General features: G+C 39.2%; 2 protein-coding genes across 3 annotated transcripts; both read left to right on the forward strand.

Moving 5' to 3' along the window:
- Positions 1 to 2,848: 2,848 nt before the first annotated feature.
- LOC109194378 (C-X-C motif chemokine 10) lies at positions 2,849 to 4,805 on the forward strand. Of its 2 annotated transcripts, none has more exons than XM_025896985.1 (4): positions 2,849 to 3,112; positions 3,241 to 3,349; positions 3,617 to 3,694; positions 3,861 to 4,805. In XM_025896985.1, exons 1-4 carry the CDS (start codon positions 3,049 to 3,051, stop codon positions 4,003 to 4,005), a joined length of 396 nt encoding a protein of 131 aa, XP_025752770.1. In that variant the 5' UTR covers positions 2,849 to 3,048; the 3' UTR covers positions 4,006 to 4,805. The 2 variants fall into 2 exon arrangements, with proteins under 2 accessions (XP_025752770.1, XP_019222559.1); XM_019367014.2 differs by having other exon boundaries at positions 2,852 to 3,112; positions 3,229 to 3,349.
- Positions 4,806 to 5,924: 1,119 nt separating this feature from the next.
- kiaa1191 (KIAA1191 ortholog) lies at positions 5,925 to 13,065 on the forward strand. Its single transcript, XM_005467782.4, has 8 exons — positions 5,925 to 6,096; positions 7,522 to 7,643; positions 7,777 to 7,961; positions 8,152 to 8,263; positions 8,471 to 8,598; positions 11,159 to 11,298; positions 11,422 to 11,597; positions 12,245 to 13,065. The coding sequence occupies exons 2-8, from the start codon at positions 7,616 to 7,618 to the stop codon at positions 12,448 to 12,450; spliced, it is 975 nt and encodes a 324-aa protein (XP_005467839.1). The 5' UTR covers positions 5,925 to 6,096; positions 7,522 to 7,615; the 3' UTR covers positions 12,451 to 13,065.
- The last annotated feature ends 6,916 nt before the right edge of the window (positions 13,066 to 19,981 follow it).

The following is a 19,981-nucleotide window of genomic DNA, read 5'->3' on the forward strand; positions in this document are numbered from 1 at the left end:
AAAAAATTGTTAAATGTAAACTCTGCAAAAAGACTGTTGCGTCAAGTCAAGGTAACACAACCAACCTCTTCCACCACCTGCAGCACAACCATGTGATTCGTTTGTTTCAACGTTTGTTTTTTTGGCACTTGGGGTGGTTATCGTCCATTTATCGTTATCGAGGTTAACTGCTCAATTTATCGTGATATTGATTTTAGGCCATATCGCCCAGCCCTATTACCCGGTATTCATTCTGTGTCTCTCTGCCATCTCTCTTTGTGCATTTTGCTCCTCCTCCCGTGAGTGTCTGGTTTAAGTTTTGTTCTTTAGTTTTCCCAGTTTAGGTTTGTTTACTCCCCGCTCTGCTCTTCCTGTTTTTGTCACCTTATCACCGCTGTAAATAAACACTCACTCGCACCCCAGCCAGTACCTGCATTTTGGATTCTTTTTCAATACTCCACACGACTGCTCCCCAGCCGTGACACCAAATCCACCTTCGCTTTTATAGCCGTGGTCTCTCATCTTGATTACACGAAGTAATTTACTATTACTACTCTAAAATATGAATTACATCTGAAATAATCAAATACATGAAATAGAATGATTAATAGTACATTTCCCTTTTTTTAGGAAATGACCTGTATGTATCTGTATGAAATCAATAAAAGAATCAAATACTGCATTATCTTTAGTTACATTGATAATATTTATTTATGGAAAAACAGTGGAGAAATATCGCTGTTGCTTTCGTATAAATGAAGCGGACATACCTGAGTGGCCGCGATCTAATCCTGTTTACATAAAGTAAGCCTGCTCCCAAGCAGGTTTACGCTTACAGATCTGTTGCTATGACAGCAAGTCCCGGATGAGCTTCTGAGAACCGAACGATCCAAGATCACGCGAAATCGTCAACATTCAAATCCGGCTAACTTACTTAGCGAGGTACGAAGAACGGACCCCAGGTGAGACACACATGTTAGTCAAATGGTTGTTTACCAAAACTCATCAGAACATGTATCTAGTGCCTAGTGTAACTTTTTAGATACCATTTGTTACTTTTCAAATTCTATATTTATTAAGTTATGCAGGCTTATGAAGGCTAAATAGTTATATAAACTTTTCTGAATCTAAATAGTGTACTTTGGTAGAATTAAAAAAATAAGTGTAGTGCAGGTCTATGATGATTTTTAGTGCTAGTATCATGTAGTTTTGATTCTGGTTCTGTCTTGGTTAAGTCCTAATTAGTCCGGATTTTGAACTGTTGTTGTCCTGTTTTAATTCTGGATTAGTTCTGGGTCTGGTTGCATTGGGGTTTAGTCCCTGTGTCTTGATACAGCCCCGACTTTGTTCTGCCTTGCTGCTTAATTAAAAACTAGTTTAAGGTGTCCTGCATATGTGATATTTATTTTCCTATATGAAGTCAGTCTTTATTGAACAAAACTCAAAACAGAGCCTATTAATCTTACAGTCATTTCTACCCTCACTTAATTTTCTTTTGCTGCTCAGCTCTCACACAGTGGCTCAGCTATGCTCCAATCCCTCCATATTGTGGCCAATCAGATGCGAGGATATAGGATAATATCATTATGTGAAAAACGGAGAGGGTGAGAGACGCAACAGTCAAGTGGAGCATGCGTCTGTCCTCTCAGTAAGTGAGTGAGACAGTAGACAGCGGTGAGGAGGGCTGTGCGAAAGCAAAAACACATAAATATGCCTGACACCCGTAAACGAAGCAGCATCTGGCTGCTGTTTAAAGACTTTTTTTGTCTCGGTCCTGGTCTTGGTCTCGTCTCAACTTGGTCTTGATCTTGTCTTGGTCTCGAAACCCTCTGGTCCTCGTCTTGTCTTGGTCTCGAAACCCTCTGGTCTTGGTCTTGTCTTGGTCTCGGATTAGGCGGTCTTGACTACAAGTCTAATCGAGGGGCCCAAAGAGTGCCAGGAAAAGATTCCCTACATCATTAAACCACCACCAGCCTGAACTGTTGATGCAGAGCTGGATAGATCCATGTGCCCATGTTCTTTCTGACCCTATCATCCACATGTTGACTCATCAGACCAGGCAATGTTTTTCCATCTTATGTTATTGTAATTTTGGTGAGCCCATGTAAATTTTAAGCTTCAGGTTCCTGTTGTTAGCTGACGGCAGTGTCACTTCTTGTGGTCTTCTGCTGCTGTAGCCCATCTGCTTTCAGGTTCAATGCGTTGTGCATTCACAACAAATGCTCTTCTTCATACCTTGATTGTAACAAGTGGTTAAATGAGTTGCTGTTGCCTTGTATCACCTCGACGCGGCTAAATCATTCTCCTCTGACTTCTGACGTCAACAAGGAATTTTCCCACAGAGAACTGCTGCTCACTAGATATTTTCTGTTTTTCAGGACATTCTGCTGAAAGATTGTTGCTCAGGAAAATCCCGGTAGATTAGCAGTTTCTGAAATGCTCAAATCAGCACAACAGGCACCAGCAAACATGTGACATTATAACTCCTAAATTATCTTGCTTCCTCATTCTGATGCTCTGTTTGAAACATGTCTACAATCCTAAATGCACTTATTTGGTGCCATATGAATATTTAACATGACCCAAATATTTGTTTGGTTTTGTTTTTTTGTTTTGTTTTTATCAAAATTAATTCATAATGCAAAATGTTTAAGAAATAAAGGTCCATGTGTCTTTGCCTGTTCACACAAACATTCAGAATAGAAGTTCGTCTTTTAACTGTTATGCAAAAAGGTTTAATGTTCTCTTGTAATGTATCATATTACCACAAAATGTCAAAATGTTGTACCAACAGCCACAGAGCTGAGAAGGAGTGGGGGTGGGGGTGGGGTGGGGGGTTGTTTTTTTTCTATTTTGTGACATTTTTGAGTTTCACTTTCCACAAATTTCCCTTTGTCACAGGAAAGATTACGTATGCAGCCAAAGTAAAAGTATTTAAGAGCCCACTCTGAGTCGAATCCTCACAGCACTCCTGTCAACAATCAGTCTTTAATTGTTGCTAGTCTTTCTCTGGCTGCATTATTATCTTTGCTGCACGTTTTCAGCACCGGTGTCATCTTGAAAACAACAATGTCCACCCTCATCAAAGTGTTTCTGCTCCTGGCTGTCATGGTCTGCATCTCCCAGGCCCAACGTAAGTTTCTTTATTTCTTTATCCTTTTACATGATTTAGATTTTTGATTGAAATTACCCAAACTTGAATTTCTGCACGTTGGATATTAATTTCTTTTTCATTGCCTTCTTTTCTAGTCAAACAAGCAGGACAACAGTGTCTGTGTCACCGTGTCAGGAATCGTCTCGGCATGAAGTCTGAAATAAAGGACGTACAGATCTACCCAGCAACCAAATTCTGCAACAAAGTGGAGATTGTGTAAGTTTTTTTTATTGATTATTTTTCATTATTACTTTTGATAAATTCAACATGAAGATTCACTAAGCTCAAATAAACGATTACACAAGAAATTGCATGACAGTGCAAATTAGATGCATCCTAACTAAAAATGCCTTTTTAAGGTAGATAATGATCTTTGAAAAATACTTGTAGGATCAGTGTATTTAAAGAGCTTGTTTATATGTGTCAGTGTATTCTTAGCTTTTCCATTTCTATTGAACTTACCTCTATTTTCCATTTCAACAGCGTTACCTTGAACAGTGGTCTCCGCTATTGCTTGAACCCCGAGCTGAAGGCCGTGAAAAGACTCGTGACTAACATCATGTGAGTAGACTTCACCACACTTATCCAAGTTTTACATCCAGTACACTGATTATCTAAATAATAATGTTAGATTTTTAGTGAATCGCTTCAGTTTATAAAAATAAAGTAATAAATGACATTTTTTTTCTAATGAGTGCACTGTTTGTTTGTTTTTTTGTCAATTTAGGGATAAAAAGCAGAAGACCACTTCCTCCCCAGTGGAACCCTCCACAGCTGCCAATATAATTTTGACGACAAACTCATCAGACCTTCATATCATTTGTAGTATTTTTAAAGAATATTGCTTGAAATTGCACATCAGTGCAAAATAATCAGCATTACTAAAATATGTCTCAGGGAAATGGAAAATATTCAAGAATTTTCCACTTGAATTAGTCCTTTAACATAATGAAACACAGCAGCAACATTTAGCACATGCAAACAGCACAGCACAGCCAGTCACACACAGTCCTGCTATACATAACAAGAGGTAGAGGCTAAAGAAGACAAAATCAAACAAACAAACAAGACAGTTGATTTTAAGCAGGTTTCAGTTGCTGAAAAAAATGATATTCTAGAAATATGAAGGTATGACACCAAAGGATGGTTTCCCTCTTGGAGCATGAATGTTCCCTCTAATTCTGAATTTCATTAATTTGACCCCTGAGATGATTTTCATTTATTCTTTAGTCCTGCTCTAGTTATACTTTATTTATACTTTTTACTTATATATTTAATTAGTCCCTTCAGGATTTTACTCTCTGTATTCCACTTTGTCCTCCTCCCATGTTAAGTTTATTCATGTGTAAGCATTTCCCTGCTGCAGTTGTTGTTATTCATGTCCCACTTTAGTTTTGTAATAATTTGTCTTCTGTGTTTCATGTTTAATTTTACTTCACGTCCTAGCTCATTGCCATTGTCTTCAACTGTGTGATTACCTTGTGTCTGTTTATCCTCCTGTTTTCAATCTCCTGACATGTGTGTATAAATAGTCCTGTCTATGATCCATTTGGCAAAATAAATCCATTTGGTATCCTTGTTGGTCTTCAGACAACAATTCTGACGGCTTAAGAACCAAATGGGACAGACAAAAAAAATTAAAAATAAATAAATAAATAAATAAATAGTCCTGTCTTACTGTCTTTGAGAACTTATTTCTTCCTCTTTCAGATTCCTGCACTTGATTCCCTTTCCTGCAATCACAACAGCTTGTCCAATTAGAATATTACATATGAAAAATGTAAAATATAGTATCAATTTCTCTCCTCAAGAAACCACAAGTAGACAGTACATCAACTTTCACGCTGACTTTTCAAAACCGTGAGAGCTTTTGTGTGTGTGTGTGTGTGTGTGTGTGCATTTGTGTGTGTGTGCATGCTTTCAGTGTCAGCTGTGATGATCCATTTCTGTTGCAATAACTGTTACGAAATGTTTCTTGTAAATGCTGAACAGTCCACGATGCTGACTCAGAAGACTTGTAACCCAACCCTCCATTCAGAACAGCTTCACCTCTGGGATATTTGTGGGTTTGTGCACATGAAGTGGTTGCACACTTTCAAGCAGACTGCCAAGCACAAATTAAGAAGATAAAGTCTGGCATCAAATAGTACACATGACACTGAAGCTGCAAACAGACCAGGATTACAGGGTCCAGTAAGCAGTCAGCAGTGTCCTCACTGACAGGGGTGGCTGAGCTTTGCAGAGTCCTATAGGCTGCTATCCACCACACCCTCACCCACCTAATTTGCATGTGCATTCCCTGAACCCAAGGGTGACCTTAGCCATCTATATGTTACCCAATCCTTTTACCACGACTAGACCTCAGTCTACCCTTAGCTTTGAAACCAAGCCTTAAGTGCAGTTCCTTTTAAATAAAAGGCCAGGCTCTTCCCAGGCCCACAGTGCTGATCACGCTGATCAAGTCTAATCTTTGCAGATGACCCTTGAAACTTCACCATTACTGCAACTCCTCTTATGTAATACACTAAAGTTTAAAAATTAAAAAAGATCTAAAGTTTTAAATGATAAGAATGAATGAGAATTAGGCATTCACTGCAGATTCACGTCTACCAGCAAACCTGCCTTGTCGCCATCCCGCCTCAGCTTTGAAGTATAACATTCAGGATTGTTATGAGGTGATAAAATATACACAGTAACGATCTTGATCTATTGCACCACACCAAAACATACTGAGTCAAGTTTCAGCGGATCCCTCCGCGGCTTAGGCTGCTGCCAAGGAGGTACGTTCACCGTGACGTGGGCATATGGACTCTGTTTGCATGTCCAAAAGTCATGGATAAACTAGCCGGCGAACAAACAAACAATATCCTTTTGTTCGTTATCCCAAATCTGCGCGACAGTGGCAAAGAAATCACTGCAGCTGTGGAGTAATTTCAGAGGGACAGTGGCAGAAATCTTCACGGGTGAGTTTTAAGTTTAAAATATACGATGAAGAGATCGTGCAAATTCTGGACAGCCTAAAATGTAGATCTGTGTGTATATACAGACTAAATGTATAGCCTATTCTAAAAGACATCGTTTTAAAGTGGTTTAAATGAGCTTCTCTGTTTTTTGCATGCATGTATTTTTCTCGGAAAACACTGCAGCGTGAGTAATGTGTTATTCCTCATTTATCACAAGTAGTTTGCGTTAAAAAAAAATCCCACACCGACACGAGTCAAACATCTCCACGTGTGACTTATTTTCTTTGAGGGGGGTTCTTTTTTTCTTTTTCTTTTTTTTTTTTTGCAAGTCACTGTATCTGGCTTCCATGAGTGCCGACGTGAACAGCACGATGTCAGCTGTCTGGAAAGTAGACCGGACTACTAAACACCACCGACCCATGTCTATAAAATCTGGATTCTGCTGCAATATGTATGAGAAACATGTCACATTCTGAGTTCATTTAAGAGCGCATTCAGCTGGAAAGTGAGCTCAGATCACGGCGATTGGGAGCTAAACAAGACTGAGTGTGATTTTATTCGACTGAATAGGGAACTAACTAACTGTGGATCCGCTGTCAGACGGAAATGCAAAAGTGTCATTTCCTTGTTTAATCCAGAGCTCGGTTGTGTTGTAGTGTTGTGCGATACTACAGATTGTGATATCAATCTGATACCAAGAAAATACACTAAATAAAGTGTCAATATACCGATGCCGAATATGTTGTAGCTGTGTCATGATTTATGAAAGGGATCATCATTATTCTGCGAATTCCAAACACATTTTAACATTCACTAAATACTCACTGTGCTTTTTTACTTTCCAAAATAATGATTTAGCAAAATAAAAGCATACCTTTCACCTTTTCATATATTTTCCAAAAAAATTTTTTAGACCTGAAATGTAAATATTCCTGTCTCTAAACACTTTTTGGGTCAGCTTCTGATGCTTAGATGTGTTAGAAATGTATTAAAAATCTTTTTAAATTATTCATAGGGCTGAATACTGAACTTAAATGATAGAAAAAAAGTGTCACTCTTGTTATGCTAGTATTAATCTGATACCAGTACTAATACTATCGATATTTGGGTAAATTTGGCCACCTCTGCTGTGCTCCTCTGCTATCAGCAGGAATTTATGTGCGACTGATATTAATGGCGCTGCTGTAACTAGACTCTGTATTTCTATTTAAGGCAGGTCAGGACTCCTTGCACTGTGCACAATAATTAATGTCTGTTGTGTTTATTTTTTTCACTTACCCATAATCATGTTGTTAAACATATGCATAGAGTACATGTGTAGGCCTAACTTCTTCCCCAGGTAAAAGAAATGACAGTAGTGAGCAGTGTTTTACATTCGTTTCTGTGAGCCTAATAACCTTCCGTGTCTGGTGTCATGTGATGAAGTGGTCAGATCTGAGTCCAGCATCAAGCTTAGTGTCAGGTGAGCGGCCACGCTGTCAGACCCCACCGTCTCCTGCGGTCAGCTGCTCAGAACACAATGGCCTCAGGACGGGGAGACATTCCAGGTAAACAAGATTTGAGATATGGTACAGTTGAACTGAGAGACAAGTGATTATCTTTTACTGATAAGAGAAGTTGTTTCTCTTGTTTATTTGTTTGTTTATTTACACAGTAACGTGTCCTTTTCCTTCATTTCAGTACTTGAGTCCGGCATGCCGTCCTGCCTCATGGGTGCATTATCATCTCCAATTGGAATACAGCGACACAATATCAGCTATGATGAGAACATGGATGCCCCAATGCATTCCCCACCTTCTGACTTGACTGTCAACATCATGTGGAAAGAACCTGTCATCCCACAGCACAGGTTCAGGAAAACTGAGGTGCTCCCCCATTTACCCTTATTTTCTAACCCACATCGTTTTGAATTGGTTACCAGAACAAAATGATCCTTGTATTAGTTGCGTGTAAATGCTTCTTGAATGTTAGGTGCATGCACTTTTGATTTACTCCCTTTTCTATTATGTAACTAGCTTGTAAGCACAGCCTAACACTTAGGATTTGTGTGACTAGGAAGGGAAGAGTGGTGGGAAGTTACTGAGCGTTGAGGGAGCAGCATCAGCCAAGTCTCCTGGGCCTGTGGTGAAAGCCAAAGCCACCACTTTAATGAGCTCGCTAATGATCAGTAAGTCCACGAAAGCAACTTCACTAAACAACTTTATTTAAAAATATAGAGATACTTAATAAGAACACTGTCCACTACATGAATTATGATGTCCAGAACGACTTGGCTCCCACTTAAACAATCTTAAGAGTGTTAGTGGAGCTATAGTGGAGTACAGCACCTTAAACACACTGACTAGTTGTCTGCAATGTTCCCATAATCTCTCAGAGGAATCCCACGAGAGCCTTGAGGAGTTTGAGCACCAGGCTGGACTAACAGAGTCTGGTTATTATCCTCACAAGGGCCTTTCTGCTGAAGAGACCCACTTTCACCGACGAGGTGATGTCACACTGCTGGTGAGTATTAACAGTTTTAATAACTGACCGCAAGTAACGATGAACTCAAAAGAAAATGCACACCTAAATGTCATTTGTCAGAAGGTTATTATTATTATTACAAAGCAAACATTAAAAAAAAACCATAATAAATCTGACACTTATCTAATCAAGTTGATGGACTGGGTCAGATATATAGATATTTGAGGCCTGTGCTACAAGGCAGGATTTCATCTTATTTGGGTAACTACAGCGTTAATCCTGGGTTTTCTTTTAGTTTTCATACATGCATGAGCAATAAGTTTTTAGAAAGTCACAGAAGAGGACAATATATATCCCCCACCACAACTAGCAACACACCTACAGGTCCTCAAATTTACTGCTATCTACTGACCTAATTCTTATTGAACTCACAAAGTTACTGAAGATCACTTAAGTTTAAAGATCACTTAGTAAGGTAAGCTAAGTAAACTTTTACTTAAAGAAAATTGATATGTGCACTTCTAATTACATAACAACATATTGTTAACATGGAAAAACATCTTGGTAAACAAATTACGTAATGAGCTGTGCCCTGGCCCCATAGGCTGTAGTTCTTGCAGTATTGTTGCCAAGCAACGCCCTTGCACAAACCAAACCCCCTCCTTTTTCCTGTTCCCTGAGAGGACCAATCACAGAGCTCCTACTAAAACCAGAAAAGGCCTACTTTGCTGCACAGACTGTATCGTCGTCGTTTTCGTGAAAAATAATCGTCAGTTAAACTGGAAATTATGGACAAAGTGAAAGAAACTGTCGGACCGAGGCGTCAACGAAAAGTTATCATAAAAAGGTTAGTCAAGAAGGCGCTGCTTTAGTTGACGACAGTCAGGTCGAAGGTGTTGTAGGCCGTTAGCGAAGCTAGCATTCAGACAAACGTATTTATTCGGAACAATAAAAAAGAAATTATCGGCATATATCAACTACCGTGAATCTCGCAGTACAGAGGAGGAGATGGTGGTTTGTGTATTGCGTGGTTTGATGGGTTAAAGTGGTTAACCATTGTGTGGTTGTTGGCCTTGGTTAGCACTGGCTAACTAGCAACCAGCAGACATTTAAAGGCCGTGTTGCTTACAGTGAGTGGAAGCTTCAGGTAAATAAAATAACCAGAAAGGGTGACTTTAGGGGCTGGGAAGCCCTTTCGCACTTGCTTAGTGAGCGTGATGTAAATATATAACTTAGATAATTACTCTGTCTGCCCCTCACTATCATCATTTCACTATCTTTACTCACTATCATGAGGCCTAACGCTAAGAAATGAGGCACAAACTGGTGCTGGCATTAATTTTTTAAAACACTTGTATCTATATTGAAACCAGATTTCACACAGATTCCACTTTAGGTGGTGTTATTTGAAAAATGTTTTAAGAACGTAAATGTAATAAATGTGTTTGTCTTTTGTTTTATATATACGCACGAGGAACAAATCGACTACCAGAGGTTTTCCATGCGATATATGTATATTTATTTATTGCTGTGTTAGTGTATTTGTGGTTTTTGTATGTCTTTACTCTTCTTTTTTTTTTTCTCCCTTTTTTTTTTTTTTTTTCCCAGCTTTCTGACACTTTATAAGCTATACAGAATTGGTTGCATGTGCCAGGCTGTTGTTATAGCCTCATGTTGATTGTTCTGGCTGAGGGCCAGCCGGGTTCATGTAGTGACGAACTAGGTTACTGACCCAAGTAATGTGGATAAAAGGCCACAACGTTGCTTTGCGCTCTTCACTTGCAAAATGGACACTACCCAGAGCAGAAAGCAGGACCTCATGCACAATGGAGATATGAGCTTGGAAGGGTATTTGCCATATGATTGGGATTATGCCCATACCGATTGGAAACTGGGCACTGAAAATGTTTTTCAAGAGATTAGTCATGAACTCAATTTCAGTCTGATGGCAAGTATATTGGAACTTGGATTTGTTTTGGGTTTTTTTTCCTTTAGTCAAAAACTAGCTTTTGCTTACTCTGTGCTAAGATTGAAGAGGACTGATGATAGACGATTACATTAACATGGATTTGTTGTTTTTTCGTACGTGTTTCAGGGATTTTAATCAATTTTGTGAAAAAGTCTAAGTTATGTAATGAAAACATAATTTGGTGCATAACAGTTCTGTGGTTCTTAATGTGTTTACTGCTGTTTAATAATAATTTAAGATGAGTAATTTTTGCACACTTTGTTTCTAACCTATCTGCGTTCCCACCTGCATAACGTAGTCAATGGCAATAGGCTCTGAGGACCTGTGACGTACTATTTTTCGATCTGCAAGCCAAGTAAAACAGTGTTGACCTTTTGCATGGCATATTCAGGGATGTTTGCTCTGTAAATAAAATTAGTTGTTTCACTGACACATCAACAAAAGATCATAAAACAACAAACTTACAAACAGGGTCACGGGGGAAACAAAACACCACTGTTGTGCTTTTGTGCTGGCCAGACACACGTGGGAAGATTAAAACTGTCTATTAAATTTACACTGACAGTGGAGCAGATGGGAGCTTGTGACTATTTTTTTTTTTTAACTGTTTTTGTTTTTCGTGCTGTGCAGAAGTTGAGAATGCCAAGTGGAAACTTTAAGGAGGACAGGCTTATAACATCAGCAACATCCACCCCAAGTGGCACCCCTTCTGTTACCCCCAACGTCACCCCCTGTGTTAGTCCCTACTCTTCACCGGGTGTTCATCGCAGGTAGGAACTGTGCTGTTGTAAAGCCAGTTGTGATTCAGCAAAGAAACCCCCTTATATTTATACATTTGTACAGTTTCCAAAATGACTGTATGTTCATGTTGTTCTTGGGTAATGGGAATACAGGAACTGGTTTCATCTGAATCCTGCACCTTTCCTTGCTGCACCTGAGACCCACAGTCCCAACCCAAGCACAGACATGGGAGGAAATGAAGGAGGAGGAGGAGATAGGTGGAGTTTCTTCGGAATCCGATCTGTGGTACAGAAGTCCCCCACTGATCCTGGCTCTGAAACCAGCACAGGTAAAAGATTTGTGCCCACACCTGTTTCTGTATCTTCACCGTCTTTTAGCATTTTTATGCTGATACTCTGTGAATAGGATGAATTGTCATATCACTCAACCTCACACCAAAACAAACTGCATTGACCCTCCCATTTATTTTGGGGGGAAAAAAAGTTTGTAAATTGATAGCTTTTGAAACTACTTGATGAATTTCCAGTCACCCTTCTAGTCATACCAGAGCCATGTTGAAACCACAGCCTGGAGCAGAACTGTTTACAACGACAGGCCTCACATCACAGAAACAAAAACAGAAAATGTGATGCTAATCACGTGTGAGAACATAGCTTGTTTTCACTGTAACATGCATATTTTAACCCTGTAAAAGATGAGACCTTTTTGAGACCTTGAATTTGTCAAACAGTTCAATAAACATTCAATTTTTTGTGTGTTTTGTTTTTAAAGAAGAATTCTCTGCCAATTATGTCATGGTTCAGGCTTTACAGTGCAGAATAAGGTGCGATTTAAAAGTTTTCTTTTAGAAGCTGTAACGGCATGTAGGTGGAATATTTCAGGGAAATTTCACACAGTATGCCAGTGATGCTGTGTGTTGCTCTGTGCAGCACTGAAGTAATTAATGACATCATCTACCACACCTCTCTCCTGCAGGTTTGTCTCTGCAATCCTATTTTGGTCTGCAGAAATCCTCAACCATGGATGGCACCAACACCCAGGTCAACCTCAAGGTGGATGACCCTACAAAATTTATGCCACCCAAGATTGAAATCTCAGACATTGAAGCCAAGCGGCAAAACTCACGGCCGCATAAACTTAAACCTCGGGACATGAATGTTTTGACACCATCGGGCTTCTGAAGACCAGCTATGTAGCTGCTCCTCCGATTCCACATTCTCAATGTTTGTTTGTGTTTTGTTTTTTTTTGTCTGTCCTCTGGTTCCACATTTGCCTCCCTGTCTACCTCTGTTCCCTCTGCCTCCATGCAATTTCACTCAAGCTGGGGGGGAATGAGGACCCATAGTACCTACAGTATTAGCTAACTAGCAGCAGACTGCACTGCTACTCCTCCCTAGCTCACACATTCAGATCAGTCGCTGTCTGCTGTCTATGCCCCCTCCTCTCGTTCTATCTTGTTAGTCCAAAAAATAAAACAAATGGATTAACTTCATTTGTAACCCTAACATTGGTACTGCTTCCTATTGCTTTGTCACGTAATGGGTGCGTTGGTATGCATCGCCTAGATGTCCTCGTTCCATTGTCAGCAATGGCTTGAGATAAACGTTGAAATATCTTGCCAGATTTTTTGCAGAAGTTGTTCATTTTTAAGACTGCTGATCATGCTAAAGTGGCAAGGTATTTCAGTTTATATCTCAGGTTCCTGTCTTTAAATAAGATTATTGGTTTAAAGTTATGTAGTGCTTTTCTCCATCAGCATGCAGAGTATCATGGTATATGACTGATATTGTGCCTAAGTCTGCAATGGGTTTGCTTTTGGCATCAAATTTCAGCTTCTTTTTTTTTTTTCTTTCTTTCTTTCATCTGTGACCATGTGCCTGCTGACCTGAAGTTATTTCTTTTTTATGTTCTGCTTTAAATCAAGGTTTCTAAATTGTAGGTAGTGCAGTTTGTTGGGTTTGCCACTTTATTTTTTTTTTTTTTAAATGTAGGACTGAAGTGGCCATTGTCAACTTTTCAACTTTTTTTGTGTGTGTGTGTGTGTGTGTGTGTGTGTGTGTGTGTGTGTGTGTGTGTGTGTGTGTGTGTGTGTGTGTGTGTGTGTGTGTGTGTGTGTGTGTGTGTGTGTGTGTGTGTGTGTGTGTGTGTGTGTGTGTGTGTGTGTGTGTGTGTGTGTGTGTGTGTGTGTGCCTGAAATTTCCTGCTGTTTTGTTTGGGAAAAACCGATGAATTCGGCTAATAAAATGCACAAGGGAGCTCTCCCACTTTCATCTGTAAATAAATGTCATTATGAAACTAAATTCCTTTTTGGTTGTTTCTTTAAAAAAGAAAAAGGGGGGGGGGGTCTATTCCCGGTATTTCATATTCAGTGCTCTGTTCTGATCAAGCAGGAAGTGATTCAGAGGTTCCAAGCCAGATGCATCTCATTCCGTGCCAGAATTCCACTCAAGAATTTGAAAATAATACAGGCATGAGTGTATGTATGGTTGTCTCACCAATTTTGCAGAGTTAGAGTAGTAGTTTTATCTAGTAGTTGTCCCAGTTTCTTCATTAACCATTTCAAATATAACACTTAAAATATGTTTGGGTTTTTTTTATTTGTTTGTGTTGTTGCTACAAGTCTCTTATAATTGTTAAACCTTGTGCTAATTCATGGATAGACCAAAGATGAGTCCTTGTCTTTATATTTTCTATAATCTTTTCAGACAGAGTATATCTAACCAGTGCAAACCTGTTACTATGCTACTGAAAGAAGATGCATTTAAAGTTTCCTACATTTAGTTGTGCTGTATAACTGCATTCATCCTTGGCTTTCACAGTCCATTATGTTCCACAATAAGTTTGTTTTTCTACAAAATGCTAATGTTGGAGCTGATTTTCAGCCATGTTACCCTATTAAACATTACAAATATATATTTAAAAGTATTTTTGTCAATCTACAAAAAAAGTAATGCATCCAGTCAACCCTGATACATAAGAACAGACATTTACATTAAAAAAAATGTAAGAATATAAAATTAAAATAGTTTAAATGGGCCAAGCATCTCATTGTTGGTGGTTTATTTAAATAAAACTGAAATTTACATTGAAAAAAACTTGATTTTTTTTTAGCATTTGTGAAGCGTAAATTGTCCTCCAGTTCTGGAATGACCCATTTATCTATTGTGAAATGCATAAACCCACTATAACCTGTTCATCATTTCCTTTGCTATTGCACCATTTACAGTCATTACTGTAGTGATATAAAGATATAAACTGTGGTGCAACAACTTGGCACAAATATTTTACCTACAACTTTTCACCACAAGGTGGAGCAACAACTTCAACATGAGTTGTAAGTTTCCTCCTCAGTTTGACTCTCAAATTTCACTATGATGTTACTCAGACTACTTTGCATTAAAAGTTAAGAAGAGATGCACAAATTCTGCATGTACACTGTAGTAGTAATCAGTTATATTAGCATAATCAATAAAAGAAGAAGTGTGGGAAATAATGAGATAATGAATTTGAGCACACAGGCATAAAAGCCTGTGAGGACCCAGAGGGAGGTTATTGTTGTCTCCGGTCAACTACTCCTCTATCCGGTCATCTACTGTGCACACACTGATTTAGTCTTGTCCCGTAGTCACAGAGACTGGTTTTATTGCACTAATGATACTGTTGACAGTTCCACACAATTGTCAAATTTCAATTTCCAAAGCTATTATTACCACATCAACGCAAACATGTCATATTACAGCAAGCAATCAGAGCAAACAGAGTTTTTCCCCTGAAAGCTCAACCGTGCGGAAGACTTTACCTTGTTAAAGTTCTCAGTAGTTGGTGGTTAATGTCCTGTATGTTGTGTGTGTTTGTGTGTGTGTGAGAGAGTGAAAGACAGCAGAAAAATGTCCTGTATGTTAATGTTGAAGATTTATTATAGGATGGACCTTCTATTTTTAATAAGAATGCAGGATTGAAATTCACAACATTTCAATATTTTTTTTGCCTACCAACAGAAATACAGTGTCTTACTTTGGCTTTAGTGCTGTAATTTAGGTGTTAACAATGGTCTGTTTGAGGTAATTCACACTTTAGCTGGAGCTTGTAACTGAAGCACTCCTCAGCTTAATGAAAGGCTGTTAACCATTCACATGTGGTTTCCAGGTGGTGCTCAAGAGGCTTGTAAATTAAATAAGAAAGTCAAGTGAAGACAGAGAGCTGATAGTGAAAAACCTAAAGGTGGTCAAGCACTAAAAGCAAAACAAAATGTGGGGGTGGTGGCATAGGGGACACAAGAACACAGGGTTAGGTGCAGGAGTTTGGAAAAACTGCAAACCAAGGTGGAGCTAGTCAGCCTTTTCAGTCTTAAGCCACATTTGTTTAGAGATGTGCAATGCAATACATAAACAGCTGACACAATAACCGTGTCTGTAACACTAAACCAAAAACACACAGCAATACAGCAAAGGCAAGACAAGCCGTGGGTGGGGGGAGTCTGGAAGGGAAAAAGAAAGACACGGGGAAATGGGGAAACAGAGAAGAGGGTGGAGTGCCTCAGCAATCATGACATAACACAGATGGCTTTCTCACTGGGTCTGACATGACGTTAGTCAGTCGAGCAGCCCCCTCACCCTGACGCTGCTGCTTGACTTCTGCCTGATCACGCGGAAATCGTTTCATTTACTCAGAGATGTGCAATGGTGAGCACCACCCTGGCAAAGTAACCACGCAGCAAAACAAAAACAATCATGACATGACTTCCTCGCTTACTCATCTATTTTTGAAAAATTAGTCTGGCAAAACTGCCTCCACACACTCCGCAACTTAAGATTCACCACCCCGGCCTCTATGCTATCTCCACATGGACAGATAATTGGGACGCCAGCACCAGTTTACAAGAAACCACGTCAGGTTTTTTTTTTCCTTTTTGGAAAAGCTCCAGTAATCCAAGTTTATGTATACCCGGACAACATTGTTAACGTTTAAATGTGCATAAAGGTCAGCCTGGAGAAAGATTAGGTGAACTTTTATCTAATACGTGTAGGAGTGGTAGAGATGCACTTTATGTCAGGTTGACTCCGGTGAGATTCTGCGAAATCCTCTTAAGCACATGCTCTCAAATGGAAGGATTTTATAATGAAACACTGTTGGGCTGTTGATACGTGACCTAGACAGAGGAATTAAGGCCTAAAGCATGTGTTTTCTATTTCAGCTGTACTTAAAATGTTCTTCACTGAAGTTTTTGAGAAAAAAAAATCTTATAGTGCATTACTAAAAGTGATAAGATAATACCAACTCATAGAAGTTTTTATTACTGGTGTTACATTTCATTTATAGCTTCCACTGTATATATAGTGCCACTTACCCATCTAACTATTAATAATGGTGATAAGTAATGTGTCATTTTGCAGGGGTAATGTAGCTGTTCACAGAGCTGGTGACGAAATGTAAGGAGGGATTTTTTGAGACAAAGCGGGTGGGGTGGGGGGGGGTCTGTTTGACGTTTGTTGGGTGTTGTCTGCGTCGTACGCTACGCCATCTGCCTCCAGAATCACATCTGGGATTGATTTACAGTGAGCTGGCCCAGAGGTGAACCCACCAAGCTGAGTGAGTGAGAGATAGAGATAGGGGCTGGTGAGGTTGGGTGTTGACCACTGGGACTTGATAAGACCTTCATGGTTGTCCTCAGGTGTCCTGTGAAAATAAATATCATCATGTCCACAACTCTTGGATAGGGTTAAACTTTTATGGCTATTACCATAGATGTGGGTTGCATCCAAATCAGATCACTGTGCTTATGTTATGCAATAACAGTTTTCTATTCCTCAGAAATCGTGAAGACGTGACCCCTTGCTGCGTCTCTGTGTTCCCAAGAGCCCCCACAGAAGACGGATTGCAAGTGTCTGAGTAAGAAATGCTTTACAGCTGTGATTTTTTAAAATGTATTCAAAGCTAAATGTGCAAAATTCATTGTTAGGAATAAAGTATTGTATCTGATTTTAGTAGCTCTGCCTCTTCATGATAGCCTTTGATCTTGGATCACTTCCCTGCTAAACTATCAAGATTGAATATTGGTTCCAGCAGAGAGCTGAATCACCTCTGTATTGCCAAAAGGCTCTCCGTTTACTGCTCTACACTCCTTTTCTAAGGCAGTATAAAAGATAATAGTGTTCCTGTTTGTACACTGAGTAAAACACAGGACACAAATGTCAGACATGCAGTTCTTCTGGGTTTTATATACAGATATATATATATGGCTTTTTTTTCTTTCTTTGTGTTCTTTGTGCTTTCAGGGAAAACAAATCAAAGAAAGAGGGATCTACAGTAGCTACCTGTTTCCTATAAGCCAGCTTCCAGCCTCAGGCCCTCATGCTGTTGGTCTCTTCTGTGCAGTTCAATAGTTATTTTCCTGCCATCCCCCACAAAGATTGTTAGGCCCTCCTGTACTGGCCTCCGGGATCTAACTCGAAACAGATGTGAGGGGAGAATCCCCTACAAACTGTGTCTGAAACAGTCAGACTTAGCTGGTCAATACACAAGAACCACATCCGGTTGATGTACTCAGACCTCGAACATTCATTCAGAGCCTGTACATGCCCAGAGAGTGTGTCGATGTCTGGCACACTTTAAGCATTTCCACGAAGCCCCGGCTGTGTGTGTTCGCGTGTCAAAGCAAAACATATAAGAGTAGAGATGAATCATTTATTGGATCTCCTGATATAAATGAAGAATTTAATACCCAAGACACGTATTGTGCAATTGACCAAAGTACATCATATTTTATAATCTCAATCACATTACCCATGCTGCAGTGTTTCCTTATGTAATCTACCCCAAAGCTTGATGTGTCTTCGTTTTCATTTATCTCTAAGAGTTGGCTACTGACCAGGTCTTATCGTTATCGTGATATAGGTATTATCATTACTAATGTTTACACAAACTTTATTAATATTACACTATAAATTACAAGAACTGTTGCCAACATTGCATATCATGCATTTTCTACCAGATAGGTTCAGTTAATGATTTATGATTGTTGTTTTACTATTGTTTTTATACGGTTTTAAGGTTATGGTATTTTTTATGGCTATTAGGTTTATGTGGGTGTGGCCTGATGAATATTTCTGACACTTAGACAATTAGATGGTATTAATCACCAGTGAAATATCAATAAATCACAGACTGACTAACTAGACAAATATAAGTTAAAGGGTTATTGGTTCAAACCCTTAATGTGAAAATGAATTGAAGCTTGACTGAAGCTGGGGCCAAACCTCACCTTGTGCCCATCATTTTACATTGTTGTAGTCATTAAAGAACCTTTGATCTTTGGGGTGAATCTCATTGGATAACCGTGTCAAATTGCACACATAATTATACTTATTAATCCCTTAAGCCAGGGGAGGAATGTGGTTCTTTGGCTCATGTCACTGATTCTCACTCACGAACTTCTACAGCAGCACACCTTGACATGAGTTGGCAGACAGTACAAAAAAAAGAGAAGAGGATTGTACGCAATAGGCTTCAATTAAACATCATTTTCAAAATAGTTCTCCCTCAGTGTGGGCTGATGGGGTTTGGAAAAAGCGAGGTGAGGCGTGTGACTTGGCCAGACCGTCACACATTCCTTAAAAGTAGCCATGGACTGTGGATATGATGTGGTCAGAAGGAACACAGGAACACCCATTTTCATACTTCTCTGAGTCTGGGATTTTAATTTAACTGGGTTTCTTCCATGGACACATGCACACTACCTACTGCGTGTCTTTTGATACATATGCAACCGAGTTACATGCCGGGGCACAGATAAGCAGCGTTCATATCTGCCTCTCCGTCTAAATAACATTGTACATAAATCGACATAAACCTGTCAGTCGTTTCATTTATTATGTTCATTAACAATTAATGTTGCCTTGGAGTCAGTTAGGAGCACTTGGAGGACCTTTGCACCACAGAAAACTAGAAGCAGTGGGAGCAATAAAACTGATAGGAGTTTAAAAGTTACAGTAAATGCATGACTTTTATTCATGAAGGGTGTTTCAGTGTAACTTTGTCCTTATTACCATGGTAACATAACCTAAGCACTGAAACAGCCATGTGAGTACTTAGATGGTTTGGATGGATAATGAATAAAACTGAATTATTGGGCAGTTGTGAAATGAGTAAATAATTTAAAGTTGATTTTTTTCTTTCTTTTTTTTTTTAAAGATTTTAGAAATTAGAGCGTTTCCATTACACCAGGTGGTCACCACACAGTTGCAAGAACTCATCCAAGTATATTTATATGACAGGGACTAGTAAAACTACTTTTCTGGCCACATAACACAACAGGAATTACTCACATACTCATGGAAGTGAGGATCTATGCACAAAGAACTATTTTCCCACCAAATAAACTGTCATTTTTTCCATATGAATACAATTTAACTGCATAATTACCCACATCATGGAGGCTGTGTTTTGATAGCGTTGTCATTCATCCACCAAGTTCTTCTTGCTCAACTTGATGATTTATTGGTTGAAAACTGAATGCTTCTTGTTACCAATACAAACTTTAATCTAAAAAGAGTTTTATCAACAATTAACTTTTTTAACAAACTGAGCTGCTGGGGCGCCTGTGGCTCAACAGATAGAGCAGGTCATGTACTAATTGAAAGGCTGGTGGTTTAATCCCTGGCTGCTCCAGTCTGCATGCCGAAGTATCTTTGGGCAAGATGCTGATACTTCTAT

This window comes from Oreochromis niloticus, linkage group LG2, assembly GCF_001858045.2.
Source record: "Oreochromis niloticus isolate F11D_XX linkage group LG2, O_niloticus_UMD_NMBU, whole genome shotgun sequence".
Lineage (NCBI taxonomy): Eukaryota > Metazoa > Chordata > Actinopteri > Cichliformes > Cichlidae > Oreochromis > Oreochromis niloticus.